This window comes from Odontesthes bonariensis, chromosome 12 (genome assembly GCF_027942865.1).
Source record: "Odontesthes bonariensis isolate fOdoBon6 chromosome 12, fOdoBon6.hap1, whole genome shotgun sequence".
In the NCBI taxonomy this organism is placed as follows: domain Eukaryota; kingdom Metazoa; phylum Chordata; class Actinopteri; order Atheriniformes; family Atherinopsidae; genus Odontesthes; species Odontesthes bonariensis.
The window spans coordinates 25439894-25459856 of record NC_134517.1 but is presented as its reverse complement, the minus strand read 5'-3'; the positions used below and the strand labels follow the sequence as shown (position 1 = coordinate 25459856).

General features: G+C 37.8%; 1 protein-coding gene across 1 annotated transcript in view; it reads left to right on the top strand.

Annotated features, from left to right (window-relative positions):
* cps1 (carbamoyl-phosphate synthase 1, mitochondrial) overlaps window positions 1-19963 on the top strand; it is a 61014-nt gene that overhangs the window by 765 nt on the left and 40286 nt on the right. Inside the window, exons 2-21 of the mRNA XM_075479849.1 lie at window positions 578-687; window positions 2055-2199; window positions 3482-3571; window positions 3655-3711; window positions 3799-3891; window positions 3986-4075; window positions 4449-4577; window positions 4659-4765; window positions 4943-5084; window positions 5326-5403; window positions 6736-6834; window positions 7179-7274; window positions 8562-8751; window positions 9046-9203; window positions 9424-9552; window positions 11393-11537; window positions 13337-13547; window positions 14246-14444; window positions 14518-14694; window positions 16041-16159. Coding sequence (XP_075335964.1) covers window positions 578-687; window positions 2055-2199; window positions 3482-3571; window positions 3655-3711; window positions 3799-3891; window positions 3986-4075; window positions 4449-4577; window positions 4659-4765; window positions 4943-5084; window positions 5326-5403; window positions 6736-6834; window positions 7179-7274; window positions 8562-8751; window positions 9046-9203; window positions 9424-9552; window positions 11393-11537; window positions 13337-13547; window positions 14246-14444; window positions 14518-14694; window positions 16041-16159 — 2564 coding nt within the window. The remainder of the gene's footprint in view (window positions 1-577; window positions 688-2054; window positions 2200-3481; window positions 3572-3654; window positions 3712-3798; window positions 3892-3985; window positions 4076-4448; window positions 4578-4658; window positions 4766-4942; window positions 5085-5325; window positions 5404-6735; window positions 6835-7178; window positions 7275-8561; window positions 8752-9045; window positions 9204-9423; window positions 9553-11392; window positions 11538-13336; window positions 13548-14245; window positions 14445-14517; window positions 14695-16040; window positions 16160-19963) is intronic.

Here is a 19963-nt window from a genome sequence, read left to right as displayed (position 1 = left end):
CGTAAATCAGGTTTGAGACGCTCTGATTGCAACAACCCCCACACACATTGAGTCAAAGTTAAGGTAGATAAAGTTCTTATTATTTCCAAGCAATAATCTGCAAAACATTTGAGCTAAAAATGCCTACAAGAGTCCAGAGCAGTGTTTGCATAAATGCTTACATAAACACTGCCAGCATGCCAATGTTTTGATGTGTTTGTAAGATGAGAGGCAAAATTGTATTCACTGTTTTTGGTGTACTGACCAGAGGCCACGGTGTGTTGCACATCACACATTTACAATTCTACATCTGTCCCTCTCTATCCCGCTTTCCCACTAAAACAAACCCCGTGAAACACAAAGCAGCAGAAGAGATTTGTCTGTCTCAGCATTCGCAGCACATTTCACAATGACCTGCCGTTTCAGCACAGAGTCCCAGGGGCTCACCAGTTGCCATTATTCTTACACTCTATTCTACAACAGGTCTTATTTCAAAGTCTTGCCTTAGGTCTGTCCGAACTGGGTTTTTAAAAAGAGAATACTTTATTCTTTGGGTGAGATTTTACTTGTCGTCTCCCTGCTTTCTTTTTACTCCCAGGCTCAGACAGCCCACCTGGTCTTGGAGGATGGCACCAGGATGAAAGGCTTTACCTTTGGGCACAAATCCTCTGTTGCTGGGGAACTGGTCTTCAACACTGGCCTAGTGGGGTAAGAATGAGAATTGATGACTTGCGTTTATACCTTAAACCGTTTGACAAAAATGTATACTACAACAAATCTATGTTAGATTTTAAGATAGAAACACAATGGTTTGCAACCCCAGTTCCAAAAAAGTTGGAACATTGTGTAAACTTAAAAAAAAAAAGAAACAAATAGAATGCAATGACTCGCAAATATCATGAACCAATATTTCATCCACAACAGAATTCAGAAAACGCATTTGATGGCAGCAACGCATCTTTAAAAAGTTGGGACGGGGGCCATGTTTACCGCTGTGTAGCATCAACTCTTCTTTAGGAACAGTCAGTAAACGTCTGGGAACTGAGGAGACCAGTTTCTGGACATTTTGGGGGGAAATGTTGTCCCATGCTTGTCTGATATTAATTCTAGCAACTCAACAGTCCTAGGTCCTTGTTTTCGTATTTTGCGTTTCATGATGTGCTAAATGTTTTCAGTTGGTGATAGGTCAGGACTGCAGACAGACCAGTTCAACACCCGGATGCTTCTGCTAAGAAACAATGCTTTTGTGATAGATGCAGTGTGTGATTTAATAGTATCTTGTTTAAATATGCAAGGCTTTTGGGGAAAAAAACATTGTTATCTGCATGGGAGCATCTGTTGCTGTAAAACCTGTGTATGTCTTTCTGCTCTGATGGTACCTCTCCGGATGTGCTAGTTGCTGGTCCATAAGCACTAATGCACCCCCATACCATGAGAGATGCAGGCTTTTGAACTGAGTGCTGATAACAAGCTGGATGCTCCCTCTCCTCTTTAGTCTGGAGGATGTGGTGTCAATGATTTCCCAAAAGAATTTCAGAATTGTGATTTGTCCGACCTCGGAACACTTTTCCACTTTGCCTCAGTCCATTTTAAATGAGCTTTGGCCCAGAGAAGACGCCTTGGTTTCTGGATCATGCAGTGATTTGTATGACAGGATTGTGCCTTTTTTTACTTGAATTTTACATTGGGGATCATTATTCTGAAATAGCTTCATAATTTGTAGATTTTTTGTAGATTGCTGAACCTCTGCCCATCTATACTTGTGTGAGAATCTGCTTCTCTGAGTTACTCTATTTGTAACCAGCCATATCACTGACCTGTTGAAAGTTTACATGTTCCTCTTGTTGTTTCCCTTTAATACTAGTAAAATGTCTCACTTTCAACATTTGATGTTGTCTGTGTTCTATTTTGAGTAAAAAAATTTTTTATTAGATTTGCAAATCATTGTGTTCTGTTTTATTTTTTGCACTTGGGGTTGTATATTTGACATAAAATTTCCTATGAGTACATTTATTTAGTTTTTCGTAGGATATATAACACACTGACATGTTATTGCTGCGGTTTCCCTGCTTTAGGTATCCTGAGGCCCTGACTGACCCCAGCTACAGAGGTCAAATCCTCACCCTGACCTACCCAATTGTTGGGAACTACGGGGTACCCAATACCAAGGAGCTGGATGAGCTGGGCCTGAGAAAACATGTTGAGTCAGAGAGAATCCAGGTATGATATACAGATATGTTCAAAAGGTTTCAGCTTTTGTGGAGGCCCAAATTCTGATGTTAAATTAATAAGATGTACTTTGAATTGCTTGATTGAACCGTTTTTCCTTCCCGCCGCTCTGATCCTGGTAACTAGACACTAAACCTACATATTACAATATTAGATTACTTGATTCTCAGTTCTAGTAATCAAGCCATCTTCCTTAACGTAAAGGTAACTGGTCCATTTTTCAAAGATGAGTAAAAATCCTACTATGGTAGTATTTGCTGGTGGCAGCAGATTCTGCTCTTTCTGAATATTTTCTGACAAAGTAAACTTGAATCAATGATCAACATTGACAATGCTCCCAACTAAAAAGTGATCCTCAAAATATCGATTTATTTTCTCTTTTAAATGGCCAAGGCTTTGTTTGTGTCTTGTTTCTTTTTTCCTTTTGCTTTTTTTGAGTTAACAACTGCTGAGTCTTGTACTTTAAGTCACTTGTATGAGTCTATACCGCCACCTTTTGACAACATTTTTCCTTATAGTTGATAAGAACATTCTTTATTCATATCCAACTGTTTTTAATTGTGCACTGATCCATCAGAACTTCCAGGCAGACCAAGGAGGCTACAAAGGATACTGTTTGCAGACAACACAAACACAGTCACAAGGCAATACAATAAATCCAAGGAATCAAACAATATTTATTCTTTCCCTATGTTCTAAAAGACAGATGAAATGTTCAGACATTTGCATAGCTCTGTGGGAAAGTGTCTTATCTTCAGATTGTATGTAAAAGCTCATGTCCTGCTGAGGGAACCTGAATGTGTGTGTAGCTCAGACGCGCAGAGAGAGAAGACGTCGATTTGAAGTGAAAGCTACATCTTTATTGTTCTCACAACTCCTGTTACTGTCCTAAAATTACAGCCCAAAAAATGCTATGAACACAGCAAAAATAAGAATAAATCATAAATACAGAGAACGGTAGAGTCTTTGCAGAGAAATACTCCACAATACACATCCAGTGAGTCTCAGATATGATTGAGAGAGTCACTTTGCTATGGGCTTTGCAAGAAATCCTGGATAGTCTGCATCTAAGCCTTTAGGATCGCTGTTAAATGCAGTCTCAATACTGTAACAACACTGCTACCATTACACCTTTTCTAACTGACTATATCCGCTGGCATCTTTAGTTGAGTTGAGTTTTGTTAAAAAAAAAAAATGAGTTAATGGACTCAAGTGCTTTTTAGTATGACCTTTTTTTTTTTTTAAGGCTAACACTGTATTGTTGGGCCTATAGGTTTCTGGTCTTCTGGTTCAAGACTACAGCCATGAGTACAGCCACTGGAACTCTGTCAAGTCTTTGGGTCAATGGCTGCAAGAGGAGAAGGTTGGGTTTCAAATTACCAAGCACCTAGTGTACTGTCAGAGGTGAATGTGACTCCTATGTAAACAATTCACTTTCTTTTAAAGGTTCCCGCACTCTTTGGAATAGACACCAGAATGCTGACCAAGATTATCAGAGACAAGGTTTTGCAAATACAATAGTTGGATTGACTTTATCTTCGATTGATTAAGTAGTTGATCGCAGACTGATATATTTCTATTTCTCCCCAGGGCACAGTTTTGGGAAAGATTGAATTTGATGGCCAGCCTGTAGAGATATCTGACCCCAACCAGAAAAACATTGTAGCTGAGGTTTCAACTAAGGTAACAGCTGCAAGCTTGAATCAGATAAAACACATAAAACTAGACTTGGAAAAAAAATACAAATTTTTCTTCACCATGTCCCTCTTTCCAACAGGAAATCAAAGTTTTTGGAAAAGGCAACCCTATCAAAGTGGTGGCTGTTGACTGTGGTATAAAACACAATATAATTCGACTGCTGGTTAAGGTGAGAATGGATACAATCGGAGTGGCAAAAAACACCCTTCTTGTTGAGTACACGCACTGTTTCAACCGCACACTTAGAGCCTTGCTTCATTTGCTCTACTTCTACCATAATTATGCAGAGAATATCAAGTTTATCCTTGTTTTTGAATGGCAGATTTGATATATGGAGGTTTGACTGAGTAAAATGTGACATCCCTGTAACAGCCAGAGCTCTCATAATTATTTGGTGCTGTCTACAGTTGTAAAGATGGTTGTGATCACATGGATGCCACTGATTTTATAACCACTCTGTTTGGGCGACCTCACATTAAAGAGACAGCTAACTTGTTAAGCAATGCCATAAGATTACAGCTCTCAATTTTTGCTGCTTACAGAGAGGTGCAGAGGTCCACCTGGTGCCATGGGACCAGGACTTGCTGAGTTTAGACTATGATGGTCTGTTCCTATCAAATGGACCAGGAGATCCATCGCTGGCCAAGACACTTATCCATAACGTGCGCAAGGTATGACTTCATTTTTATGTTGTATGTCGATTCTATTTCAGATCTCTGAAATCATTAAAACAATTTTTTTGTTCTTTGAAGGTGCTGGAGAGTGATCGTCCCCAGCCAGTGTTTGGGATCTGTATGGGCAACCAGATCACTGCACTAGCTGCAGGAGCGAAGTCATACAAACTACTCATGGGTAACAGGTGAGCTCCTTACTATCAAAGCAAAGATATATCTATCTTTTATGGACACATGTACACATGGTTTGACATCATACTCTCTTATATCTCATATGTTTATAAAGATTTTAAAATACATCTTCCCCTAGGGAAAAAAATGATTAAAAATATGACTTTTTATGCTTATCTGTGGTTCCCCAGGGGTCAGAATCAGCCGGTGCTGAATGTGATGACGGGCCAGGCCTTCATTACGGCCCAGAACCATGGTTACGGCATTGACAGCAAGTCCCTGCCTCCAGGCTGGAGCCCGCTTTTCATCAATGCTAATGATGGCACGAATGAGGTTAATTTCACTGTGTGCAGATTCTTTTTCTTTAGTTCAGTTAAACATGGCATTTTTATTTTTTCTATAGATACAGATATTTCTATTGAAAATAACAGTTTCCAAGCAAATAACTCGCTGTATTGAGTCAATGGATATGTTTATCAAATAACATTTTGGAAAGACTAACAAATGTTAGCTATACACATTTTTATTTATTGTTTTATATATATGTATATAATATAATATGCATAATTTCCAGGGCATCATGCACAACAGTAAGCCTGTCTTTACGGCCCAGTTCCATCCGGAGGCTAAAGGGGGTCCCACTGACACAGAGGTAATTAAAAACTTTGATGGTGCTGCATAAAGTACCTGAATACTGTACTGCAACTAATTAAAGATGTATTCACAGGTTGAAACCAAGATAAAATAAAACTAGATAGAATTACACTTGTTTAAATGTTGGTCTGAGAAACTGAAGTTGTGTTCAAATAGTTGCATAAATAAAAAAAATCAAATAAAAATCAAATCAAACAAATAAATAAATGAGGATAAGACTTTGGCAATTGACATTTGAGTCCGTACTTACATACATTTATAGTGAGTGTGTATGTGGCAGCTGGGGGTTCTAGGGTTTATCTGTGACAGCTAATGTGTTTTGAACAACATTTTGGACACACTTTCTCAGTGTGGATTGTAAATGGTCTACACTTGTATAGCACTTTTCTAGTCTATCTGACCACTCAAAGCGCTTCTAATACTACATGCCACATTCACCCATTTACAGCACATCTTAGTCTATGCATATCCTACTCATTCACACACATTTATACACCGATGGATGCAACGTGGGGTTCAGTGTCTTGCCCAAGGACGCTTCGACATGTGTTCGAGGATGTGTTGAAATTTTATTTTTAACGTCAATGTATCATCTGAAGTAACAGTTCGCATTCTTTTGTCTGACTTGACACCACAACATATTAAATCTTTATCAGAACCACAGCTGGTTTAGGAAAACAAACTGAAATAAGGCAGGTTGATGTTTTTTTTTCTCTGCCCTGCATGACAGGTAGGCTGTAACGAGTGACATATACAGATAAAAAAAAAAAACAACTGTCTGCCAACTCTTGCTTCTACTTTCTATGTAACACAAACAGAGGAACGTTTTGCCTGCTTGTCAACAAACTGTCACTTACAGTCATTTTCAAAAAGAGACGAATGCCATTGCTGGCTCATTTGAAAGTAGGTTAACCTGTGACTGATTAACCATTGATTGATTTATATGTCAACGGGATCTTTTCCAGCTTTCCAGTAAACTGATTCTTTACCCAATACTCAATGCTATTGTGTTGCTAGATACATATATATTTACCAGCATCAGTATATAATTCTGGACAGACATGGATTTTGATTGAGCGGTCGTTGAACACATTCAGACAGTAAAGTGATAATGAGTAATCATATTCCAAACCAAAAACCTCATACTGTTATGCATAGTTAGGTCTTCTTCTCAGTCACCACAATGTCTCACAATAAGAAAATGTGACAAATATCGGCTCAACACCAGTGACAACATGGAACAACCATCCTTTAACAACACTGAAACCTCTCCGGATTCTGCTGACGTCCCGTTCGGTTGTCAAGTTTCTGACTTCCTTTGTCCCCACAGTTTCTCTTTGATACCTTCATATCCCTGATCAAGGGAGGAAAGGATACCAACATTGTTTCAGTCATGCCCACAAAACCCAGCGTCCCCCCGAGAACTAAGGTACACTGAGTCACACTGGATGAACAATTGATTCTAGGAATAGTTCCTTTGATTTTGTCTTAGACATTTGTTAATATTTGAAGGTATAAAAGTTTTCAGAATTTTTCAAAGGGGTTACTACAGACTTGTTTTAAGATTTTTTTTTTTCACAAATTAAGACTTATCAGCAAGAAGTGTTATATAATATACCAAGTGAAATATGAAAAAAAAGGTTAACTGAAAATCTATTTATTTGGTAATAGTCCTGGAAATAGTCTCTTTGAATACTTGAAAATACATTTTATTATTGTGTATAATCTGTCATAGCTGTGTTTATTTGTTTATGTTTATTTGTGTTAATGTAGGTGTCAAAGGTCCTGGTACTGGGGTCTGGTGGTCTTTCTATTGGTCAGGCTGGGGAATTTGACTACTCCGGATCTCAGGCCATCAAAGCCATGAAGGTAAGAGCATCATGACACAACCACCGCCGATCATTTATGTTGCCAAAATCCTAAGCAGTTGTGCTTAAATATGCTTGTGTCATACAAGTGTAATGTTGATGGGCATACCAACCAGTATCAATATAAATACACATATGTTGAAAAATTAGTTAATATCACACTTCCTGTTCCATTACTTGTAATTACCTAATTTGTCTTCAGTTTGGTTAATAGACTTTTAAATGTGTAATTTATCCTGCTACACTGCACCTTATATGAGTTCAACAAAAATTGATATACTGTAGGTTATTCCAAAGTACTGAAAGACCTCAGTAAAAGATATTAAATATATATTTTTTTTTCAGTTCACCCATAAATACCCTGACTCAAAGCAGTTCAAAGCAAACTAGTCCATTATGATAAGGCTATCCTGGTTCAAGAACAAACCCTCATACTGTTACTGTTATTACACACAATGACAGGCTTTTATCATGAAATTCCTTTCTCCAAACATACAGTAACACATTTTATTAAAGCAATACGTTTCATTTTGGTTACATTTGTGCAACAAAAAACATCTTTCTCTAAGCCCTTGGGCAGCAGCTTTTTGCTTGAAGACCTGCTGTGTGCAACGTTGTTGTTAATTTTTCTCCTGATGTAAGCTCATAAACGTCAACATTAGCCAACATGGGATTGATTGGATGCAAGGCTGAATTGTTTTGTGGCCTAAAATATCTAATATAATTCCGTTATCTATTTTTGTAAGCCTCTCTTGGGGATGTTATGTTCACAAAGGTTTAGAATTTTCCTCTGTACACAATCTTTCAGGGTGTGTTTTTTTTTTTTATCCTTTATACAACCTAATGACCATAAAAACTGATTTTCTGCAGTCCCTCATCAATCTCCCTTGTTTATGCCACAGTACACTTCCACACAAATTTGGCGCGGAGATCAGATTTGGAGAGATCTCTGCTTTTAAGATTAAAGAGAGCAACCCATCCCACCTGCTTGTCGTCCCATTTAGCGAAAGCTCTTGACTCCCTGATCCTAGATGTACACGCCTCTTTGTCACTCGCTGATCGGATTGTTTCTCCTGGAGAGATCAACAATAATATGATTCACTTTTTGTTTTCAGTTGTGTTCTCTTAAATCATTTTTGGGAATTGTATGAAAGTGTTAGTTTGAATTAATAAAATTCTTCGTTTGTATTTATGTTTAGAAGTTTAAAGATTCCCAGACTTTGAAGCACTGCTACACACACTACAAACAACTGCACATTACTCTTGAGTGACCATTGTGAACTTCTAGGAGGAAAACCTGAAGACAGTGCTCATGAACCCGAACATAGCCTCTGTTCAGACCAACGAAGTGGGCTCCAAGCAGGCGGACTCGGTCTACTTCCTGCCTGTCACGCCAGAATTTGTAACGGAAGTCATTAAAGCTGAGCGTCCAGATGGCATTTTGCTTTCCATGGGTGGACAGACTGCCCTCAATTGTGGTAAGATATGTGCAGTTTTTCAGGGATATATGGAACTATATGAAACACTAGTGTGCCCACATCAAGCCCTTTGCAAACTGACAATGCTGTCGTGGTTAGAAATGCCACTCATGACTGCAATTATTATTATTTTTGGAACTTATTTGTTATATTTTTATTATACATTAAAGGCAGTGACCAAATGGAACGTATATTGTTTACTGATTTCTTTTAAAATTTTTATTTTTTATTTTGATGTTTTTTGTTTTTTTTCAATATGTTTAATAATTCCTCCCTACGTGAATTTGTTCTCAGGAGTGGAATTGTTCCAGCGTGGCGTCTTGGAGCAGTATGGCGTTAAAGTTCTTGGAACCTCGGTGGAGTCCATCATTGCCACAGAGGACCGGCAGCTGTTTTCTGACAAACTGATGGAGATCAATGAGAAAATTGCACCCAGTATTGCTGTGAAGTCGGTAAGGATCCAAGTTCAGTCACAATAAAAGAAAGATGATCTCGTATGTGACCTGCATACTGCATCCATAGTTCTGAGCCCTTTTAAAAAAATGATATATATTGAAGTACTTTTTTGTTCACTGTGTAGTTAATTCTTCTTACATATTTTATTTGTAATACATTATTTCGTGTAGACTTAATATGTCTTGGGGAAAATGATGATACACGTCCATCTTTCAGGTGTCTGATGCCCTGAAAGCAGCAGAACAGATAGGCTACCCTGTGATGCTGCGATCGGCGTATGCTCTGGGTGGTCTGGGCTCCGGCCTGTGTGCTAACGCAGAAAAGCTGGAGGAAACCGCTCACAAGGTCAGAATAAATAACTCATGATTAGGCATCTGAGCACAGCTTCGTGTTCTTTTTAAAGTGATTCTCAGTATTCTTTTTTCCCTTAGAGATTGATCACTCAGTCTAAATCAAAGTAATCAGGGGAAGCAGTTTTATTCAGCCTAAAACGTTCCCTTCATATATTTTAACCTGGGTTTGCAGCATTTACCTGCATATAGATGAAATAAGATCAAATTATTTAACATATTGTTTCAGCCCTGTGTCAAGAGATGTAATGGGCATAGGGCCAGACACACACTCTATATCTGGTTTGCATATGCAGTTAATCTTATTTTCAGTTGCTAAGCAACATTTTTTGTACCCTTTTCAACATTGTCTGACAGCTCACTTGATAATAACATGTAATCACAGACTGCAAAAAGAGCTGTGTGAGGCAGATGGTTTCATATTAGTGTATACCTTTTTATTTATTTTCTTCCACCTTTTCTTTCTTTTTTTTTTTTGTTTCATGTGGCATTTAAATGATAAATGCTTTTTTTTGCAAGTTCTGCCCATCTGCCTTTACTTGTTGGTATCTAGTCGAGGACAGATACAAGTCTTACTGTGTCTTTTTCTCTGTTGATTAAAAATATATATATATCTAATAAAACTGAAGGCAAGCATTCTCTTAATCTTGTCTGCTCTTGTCAAAAAGACGATTATGTTTACTTCAACAAAATATGAGTTAATAACTTGTATATTAACTTACCTTCTGTACTTTCTGGTCTATGTTGTAGTTTAAAAGATATTGCACATGATATATTTATTGAAGTCATTTTCCTAAAGAGACTGCACGTTGGAAGTTGGTAAGATAATAACAAAACAAGCAAAAAGTCTTTATGAATATGCCCAATGCAACCCATGAATCAAGTGCAGATGTCTGTCAAATAAATGATAATAAATATTCGTGACTGCTGTACAAGGTTTACAATTAGCATTGCGACTATATCGCTATATCTCCTGTGGACATCACTCAACCCTTTCACGAATGAGTGATGACAAACATGAACAACAAATATTGCCTAATTGTATTTATTCTTATTTTGGTAGAAACAGAAAGATCGACTCGTTCTACTCCTCAATCCTGGCACACTATTTAGTCAACATTTTGGAATTTTGATTTACAAAAAAAACTTAAATAAAACAAACATTGTTCCACTAGTGTTTAATTTTCCCTCTCCGAAACAAAAGGACTCTCCGTTTAAAGGCTCTACATTCTCAGATTCCTGTCTTTAAGTCTACAGTCTGTTTTTGGCTTCCATTCATCATTACTGCCATGAGCATCATCCTCACATGACTCTGCTGGTTGCTGCTCCAGTATAATGTTGGCCTTTCTACCTCACCCTGCACTTGAATTCTGGAAAATGGAGAGACACAAACAGAGACACTGCCATATTGGAATTAATCTGCTCAAATTGTTATTTGTTTCAAAAACCGCAAGTTCGTCACAATCTTCTAACATGAATGAACTGAGTCAAAAGAGAAGAAATCTTCATGTCCTTTCATGTTTTTGCAGGTTGAGCAAATATTGTAGATATGTTTATACCCTGGAATGCAGCAATGACTAAAGACTGAGATTTCCTCTTATTGCCAGGCAGCACACTGTTTATATTCAGTATGGTACATGAGCATACTGGGAAGTATGTGTTGACAGTAATTATTACTTGCTGAGTTAAAGCTTAAAATTGAGCCTCCAAGCCTAAAGTTTCACACAGGATTCTAAGCAAATAGCTCAGTTATTGTGTCAAATTATATTGTGTTCATCTTGATATTTTCTGTCGACCTGACGTAGACATAATGTAATGTTCTCTGTTTATTGTAGGCCCTGGCCATGAGCAGTCAGATTCTAGTGGAGAAGTCTTTACTGGGCTGGAAGGAGGTAGAATACGAGGTTGTGAGAGACGTGGCTGATAACTGCGTAACTGTCTGCAACATGGAAAACTTTGATCCACTTGGCATTCACACAGGTACTGAGCTTATATACTACCTATTACTCTGCTAAGATAACAACAAGCTCTGTTTGGTTGCATTGTTTTCATGTTTTCTCATTTGCATTTAAAAATGTGCTGCTTGCTTTTCGAAGGTTGTTTCTGATGATGGAGCCTGGCAGAATGATTTTTGAACAGCTGTGGCTGTAGATGCAAGACTCTGTGTGTGGGTTTAGTTAAATTCTCATAGCTAATGCTTTTTGCAGATTCTGGAGGAGAAACAGACCAGCATGTTTTTTTTAATCAAAATGCAGTAATCAATGACCCAAATGATTCCTCAGTTTAAATCATTTATGCGCAGAATATGTTCGAGTCAGTGGTTAAACTACGATCTGTGACACGATTCAAGTATTTGCCTCAGCTGACCTTATCTTGTTCTGTATTTTATAGAGTTTCATTAATCACGTACGTCTAAACTCTTAAAGGTCACATAACATTAAATTTGAAACTTCAGTGTTTTTGCATTATATCTCCTGTAATATATGTCAATAGAATGAGTTTAAAATTCAGTTCAGACATATTAAAACTGAGCAAGTTCATGTTCATACTTTATCATTTGTAACTTTAAATTCAGTGAACTGCCACAAAAATCATTTACCTTTTTTTTCATCATCTTTGAGTTTTACTCCTGGTAGTTTTACACCATTTTAGGAGTGTGACAGATTTTTGAAACATGGGCACCATGCCATCTGAGCAGATACATGTACATCTCTGCATTAACTTGTTCTATTATTGACAAATGAGATATTCAAAATCAAACTCTGATAGAATAAAACATGTTTTAACTGCATAGCCTACTTCATTTGATCGTTTTAGCACACTGATGAAAACACATCTCACAAAGTCTCACCATTAGCAGCAAAATAATTGTAACTTAAGCAGCAAGTAAAATAAAAAAGCAATTTCACAAACAATCTATGAACAATAACATGTCATACACCTAAAATAAACTAAGAAAACAGAGTGGCAGCTGTGTAAAAAAATCAGGTATGGGAGCGTGGCAGCAGATTAAATCATACTCTGTGACAGTGCAGGACGTCTCTAAGGACAGAGACGGTGAACATGCAGCTGTCTGCGCCAAGGTCAAAACAGAAGTTCAGCTTGCATCACAGGTGCTCTCTTCTGTTGTCTATTAAAGTTCTCTATTAAATCCTTCAGATTCAGCTGCCAAACTTCAGTCTTATTTCACTCCTTTATAGCTGTCCTCTGAAATCTTGTTTTTTTTCTTATGCCCCCTTTGGTGAGTTTCTCTTTGTTTTGTTTTGTGGGGAGTGTGTCTCTCCGGTTCTACACCTGTCTACAACGAGGTGTTTGAAATAGTTTGGAAGATTCTTTCAGGACATGTCTGTAATAGTCCTGATGCTGTTGCAGTAGTTGTATACAGGGTTTTTATGCCTGTGAATGATGCAAGAATAATCATAAGATCTGTGGCCTCCACTGGAGTGCACACAGTGTGTGTGCAGACGCAATTTAGCACGACACATTCCCTGTTAAAACAATGTTGTTTACTGCCACGAGAAACAAATGTGCTAATTTAATGTTTGTGTTAAAAACATATGAACTCGACTTATGACCATGCTCATTTTAATATGGTTATGCACAATACACAACAACATAAAATCTACTAAAACATAAAAAATTCCAACTAATGATAAGAAAAGGTTCAAAACAATCAAATAGTTTGAAACAGTCAAATTAGTTAGTTTAGTTCAGAGACTTTGACATTCCTCACAACCGCTTCTTTCCACACTTTACTAAACCTCTCACTTTTTCTACAGGTGACTCCATAGTGGTAGCACCGAGCCAGACACTCTCTAATGAGGAGTACCACATGCTCCGTGAGACTGCCATCAAAGTGGTACGCCACCTAGGAATTATTGGCGAATGCAACATTCAGTACGCACTACACCCATCGTCCCTTGAATACTGCATCATCGAGGTTAATGCCAGGCTGTCAAGAAGCTCAGCTCTGGCATCCAAAGCTACTGGGTGAGAGCACATGTGTGATACTATGCAGAAGTGTTCACCTCTTTTGGCATTTTACCTGTTTTGTAACAACCTAGAATTGATGAAAATCCTAAAATTGATTCTCTGGGGGTTTGACCACTTGATCAATACGACATGCATAACACTTTTAAGGTACGGATATTATATAATACAATACAATAGAACAAATTTTTAAAAAAGTTTGAAAACACTTTCAATGTCAATACTTTGAAAGGCCCTATTTTGCAACAATTACAACTGCAAGTCTCTTGGGTCATGTATCTATAAATTTCGCACATCTGACCACTAGGATTTTTTTAAAAATCTTTTTGTCATAAAAAACTGCCCCATCTTCTTCAAGTAGGCTGGGTGCTGTGTTGGTGTACAGCGACCTTTTAGTTATACAACAGTGCGTTTGTGTGTGTATTTCAGTTTTATTTGGTTTTGCAATAAATCCAGCTCAGGTAGCACTATATATAAAATACATTTTATTTGGATTATAATGTATTACCCATATCAAGAAAACTTTGAAAAGGGACAGAATAGAGAATGTACATTATACCACAGCACAGTTTGGTAAGAAACTTTGCAGACTGAAGTTGATCGAAATATATATTTATCTCTGAATTGAAAAGTTCACACACTTTCGTTGATCATTCGTTGACACTTGTCTTACCAGCGTTTTGCTCCTTCTCTCACAGGTACCCGCTGGCATTTGTAGCTGCTAAACTAGCTCTAGGAATCCCTCTGCCAGAAATCAAGAACGCCGTATCGGAGAAGACCACAGCCTGCTTTGAGCCCAGTTTAGACTACATAGTTACCAAGATTCCCCGCTGGGACCTTGACCGCTTTCAGGGCATGTCTCGGGAAATAGGCAGCGCCATGAAGAGTGTTGGAGAGGTGAGGAGGATCCACACGGATGAATCTCACTCACTCACACTCACTCACTAACATTTCCCTCCTCTGGACTCAGGTGATGGCAGTAGGTCGGACCTTTGAGGAGAGCGTTCAGAAGGCCTTGAGGATGTGTCATCCCTCTGTAGATGGCTTTGTTCCCCGGCTGCCGCTCAAGAAAGCCTGGGCCGACACGCAGGACCTGCGCCAGGAGCTGGCCGTGCCCTCCAGCACCCGCATTTTCTCTCTCGCCAAGGTACACAAATCCTTTGAAACATTAAAAATGAATGAGACTTGAGTAAGCTTATTAAAACCACATTTTTGAAGTATCACTAAGAATAAATGTCCCTGGCCTTCCTGCATGAGTAGGTGTAAAGGATTTATTCTGAGAAAAAGCTTGTCTTTGAATCACTGTTGATGTACAGCAGTGTAAACACTTTGAAGACACGTATGAAGAGAATTTGATGATCTGAAAGATTGGCCTTTTCAAATATCCTGCACGGATGAGTCACATATGCATACATTTTGAAATTTTGTTTTGTTTTTAGCCAGTCCATTGCTGATTGTCTGTATTTTTCCACAAAGAGTCAGACAGCTCAATGCAGGGGTCAAGCCTTGTTATCCAAACAAAGAGATCTTTCTCAAGCTTTTACAAATTGAAAAACATATACAGGTTCAGCACTTCAAGGTTCATACTGAGAGAGAAGCAGAAGGGGGTTGTGTCACTGTTGAAACCACCGACTGTGTAAGCTTTGGGTCAGGACAGGGGAGATATTTTTCCTTTTGTGCAGAGTGAGATCATGAGAGATGGCGGGAGAGCATTGGGGATTAATGATCCTCATCTTATCCGCAGGCTATCAAATATACTGCAAGGTGGTCAGCACAGTAACTGTCATTCCAAGCAAAGCCCATGGTCTCTCTGTTTCTCTGATCATTTTTGTTATGGGGAATGCACAACAAAAATAAACCATCCTGGACTGTGAGACAGACCTACCTTAATAGACATGTTTTTTAGATGTTATCTATGCTAATTAGCAAAGATTCCATATAACGGAAGACAGCTAATTAGATACGTCACTGTTATTTTTACTCGCATGCTTAAAAGCAGCAACATAAGCACATTTCTTGGTCACATAGTGCATTGTTTGCACTTCTTTATTTTTCTATAACAGGCACAGTAATCACTCACATCTTGATTGTCAGTTCCTTTTGGGAAAACAAGGCAGTTTTCTTTATCAAATTTGACCATTAGACTGTTGACTAAAATCCTCTCGCACTTTTTCTTTTGCTTGCCAGATATCCTTTATAAAGCCAATAAAATATATTTACTGGCTGTTGTCAGGGCAGAACCTCGCTTATATTACAGGTTGATGACACAGGCTGGTGTGGACACTCGTATTTAATTAAATGCCAAAGTAATTTATTGTTCCCTGCTTTAGATTTTACCTGAAATAGTCCTTGAAGAAGGAATGTACAAAAGTGTGGTATTTATTGTGACCATCCAGTGAAGTCTCTCAGCTTTCAGGGGCATGAATGACAATTTTGATGATGTGATGACTGTGATTGACAATGCTGAGTTCATTTTATGTACTTACCTTTCAGGCTCTCCATAAGGGTATGAGTATTGATCAGATTCATCAACTGACAGCCATAGACAAGTGGTTCCTTCACAAACTCCACAGGATAACAAAGCTGGATCACCACCTTGGAAACTACAAGGGGTAACAGACACAACCTTGGACAAGCAATGTCTCAATTGATTGCAGTTACTATTCTGAATTTGAAAAAAATGGGATAATGATTAGTAGTGAACGAGTGCATTGTTTTATTTAAATAACAGGCATCAGCTGTGTATTATACAGATATAGATAGAGATATACTTTATTAATCCATGATGGAAGAGTTATAGATAAGAACACTTTGATTCCCACAGGAGGTATTGGTTTCCTGTAGCACCACAATATTATTGGACCTGCAGAGCAGTTTGTTGATATTCACCACTCTTATGGCAGAAAAAGTGGATTTTTTGGAGGACTTTGGAAAAAGGACATTTAATACCTCTCAGAACACCTCAGAACTCCAATACGTTACTGATATAAAAAAAATGCATAAACAATAAAATCCTCCTCCTTTACAACCCATTGTCTCTGGTATACACTGGAATAATGAACCTTGATCTAAATTTGTGGACTCTGATACCACCTAAACCCTGTTACTGTAGAGGATGTTACAATACTTGTAAGTGTGAATGTGAAAAGGTATAGTATAGTTACCTCAATCTCCTAAAAAGTCCCTAAGAGTTCCTGAATCCATGAATACATTTTAAAGATATACTGTAACATAAACATTACAACAAAAGTTTTTACGCTAGCTATCTAATGTATTCGATATGTTTCTTAGATGACTGATTACACAAATGGCGAATCTGTTTTTGCTTCAAGAGAATAAACATGGCTAAAAGTCAGTGACATGAAAGAATCAACGCAACATGCCCAATTGCAAAAATAAAATTCCTCTCTGCTTTTCTGTTGTATATGGGGCTATTTCTGTTATGTGTAGAGCTCTTAGGGTATGCAGTAGAAATGATGAAATTAAGCCCATAAGGAAAAGAACAAATTATCTACAGTGAAACATGACAAAATTTATATCACACAGTGGAGCCTCTTTGACAAATTCAATGCCTTGAGTGCCAGAATTAGCAAAAGATCGATGCAATCAGAAGTTTACAGAGGCATTGCAGAATGAAAGATATGAGATGGAAAACTAGGCTGTAGTTGTAAATTGTGGGTTTTTCAGGGGCCTAGGGTAAAAAGCACACATCCAACAGCTCAAAAGCAAGCAATGAATACTAAACTAAATAATTTGGAAAGGGCTGAAGCGGGCTATTACAACAAAGATTTCTGCAGATCTAAAAGTTTTAGCACTCAACAGTGGAAAATTGGCAGAAACTGAACAAACAGTTGGAAAAAAGATCAAAGCTAGCTACAAGAATTTTTCTGAAAATATTCAGATTTTACTTTTAGGACTTATTGATTTGGATTTACTTGATTTTGTGAATGATGTACTGAAAACTGAATGTTCTTCACCTGGAAAATGTCCGTTCTCACAAATTAAGTAAGCCCCAATCGTTTCACATTTCGCTTTCTTTCTCTAAGGGTTCACGTCCTCTAAGCTGTCTCCCTCTCTCTTTCTTTCTGCCCTATGGCTCCTAGGCTACTTGGACAACTCAAATCAAGGCTACAATAAATTGTCTTGCCTCAGCCACAGGTTACTTTCTGCTTTCTTTTTAGTCTTCCGATTAATAATTAATGCCAAACCATCAGGTGGACAACACCCTGACGCACAGAGGGTTGGTGTAGTTTCTGCTGCCTGTGGTGCAGGGGGATTTTGGGATGAGGGGGCAACATTAGGCTGCTGTCAAACTGATGGAGCACAGAGCTGAATGCAGGTGCACTTCAAGCTCTGCTGGTCAGCAACTGAGCAGACACTGTATATACATATTTATACGTGCATGCATTCATGAGCTCTCTCAGCTTACTCCGGCTTCATTCTTCAATCCAAACTATATGCATATTAGATTTATTAGTGATTCTAAGTTGACCCTAGGAGTGAGTGAGTGTGTGTGTGTGCATGGTTGTTTGTCTCTGTTTTGGCCCTTTAAGGATGTACCCTGCCTCTTGCCTGGTAGAAACCGGTATAGGCTCCAGCCCCCCGACGACTCTGAATTAGATAAAGTGGCTATAGAGAATGAACAAATAAATATAAAGTTTGATAGATGGTATTAGAATTATTGGTGAGGGCATGAATGGCCATATGTATATTTGTTGTAGCAGAGCTGAGAAAGCAGCTAACTGAAAACATTTTGTTGTTTGATCTCTGTTATGTAGAGGGTGTGCAGAATTGTCCATTATGTTGAGCTGCTTTTGCAACATTTTGCTTTGCATAATAAGCTCCAGAGGCTTCCGAGCAGTCAGCACAAACTACTTGCATTTACAATTTACAAGCCTTTTGTATTCTACAAATTCTGACTCACTTAATTTAGTATGTATGGACAACAACTATTCAACACACAAGCGTTACTCTAGTATTTGAAGGTTCAAAATTGATGAAGGAAACATTTTACAAGAAGAAAAGGATGGAGTTTAGTTTGAGAGTGTGTCCACGAGTATATGTGAAAATATGAAGCTATCCCCCTTCGGACATGATAATCGCACACAAGACAACAAAAAATTCTTTAACATCCTTTCAGTCTGACTTTCTGCTTTCTTTTCATTGTTTCAGGGTTCTTTATTTTATTTCTTAGCCCAGCCAAGTGCCTTAGGAGTTAAAACACACTTGATATTTCCTATATTGTTATGCTATGAAATCATAAATAATTCAGATCAGAAGGAGGGAGAGCAAGTTGTGGTAAACCTTATAGGTTCCATGTATACTTTGTAACTGTGTCTTATATCTTTAAATAGCAGTAACAGTGTCTAACTTACTAATGCTTTATATTATTTTGGGAGGTCTATGTTAGGAGATGTTCTTGCTTTGATGTTCCAAGAACACAATTTTTCTCGTACTTTACATTTCTGCAGCAGCCTACCTGCTGACTTCTTCTGTCTGAAATGATCCATTTTAGCTCCTGTCTCTTTAAAGCCTGCCTTCTTAAACACAGAGTTTCTCTCATTGTTCACTTCACAGGTAAAATCTTCTGGAGTTTGGGGTAGTTTCTCATTCTTGGTTTAATGTCTTCCAAACAAGGCAGTCAGCAGACATTATAAAAATGTGTTATATGGTCATGTCATCAAGTAAATGAGGAATTAGCCTGGTATCTGCACCAGTGCCACCAGTATCAAAGTTGTGCAGTGAAGTTGCCGGTTTTTAGTACATTTCTTACTCGGAACAAACTCTAGCTGATATTTGTTGGCTCGCTTGCTCACAACACGTAAACAAGACATGATTTCAAGAGAATTCCCCTTTTTAATTCTGACCAAAATTTTGTGATAAATTAGGATTAACAATAATTGACTAATCTTGAACGTTCAAGTAAGTGTTTGTAAATAAGCAAACATACATATTTCAGAGAGGAATATTAAATTAAAGATACTTTGAATATGGCCCTAGCTTAGCTTTTGGCAGGCAGTAAAACACGTTTTTAGCAGATGTAATTAGTATCAACAGTTACGGTACATCCTTTTCGTGTGTTTCATGATGAATAAAAATTCATCCACATTTGTGAAAGGAGAGATATTTAAAGACCAATAAGATGCCAGTTAATCTATTTGAAAAAAAAAAACCGCAGTAATCACAGGTGTTCAATGTTTCTTTATTAGGCATTTCTCTGGGTTTAATTTTGTTTTTTCTTAAATTTAAGTAAAGTTGATATAACTTTTTTTTTTACGTGAGATTTAAACACGATAAATGACAAAGAAAAAATTTGCTTTTAGTTTGTCTTCTTATGCTATCTCAAAATCTCTGTCACATTGTACATATGGTTTGCTTTGGCTGACGGATGAAGTCATAAGTAATGAGGTGTGACT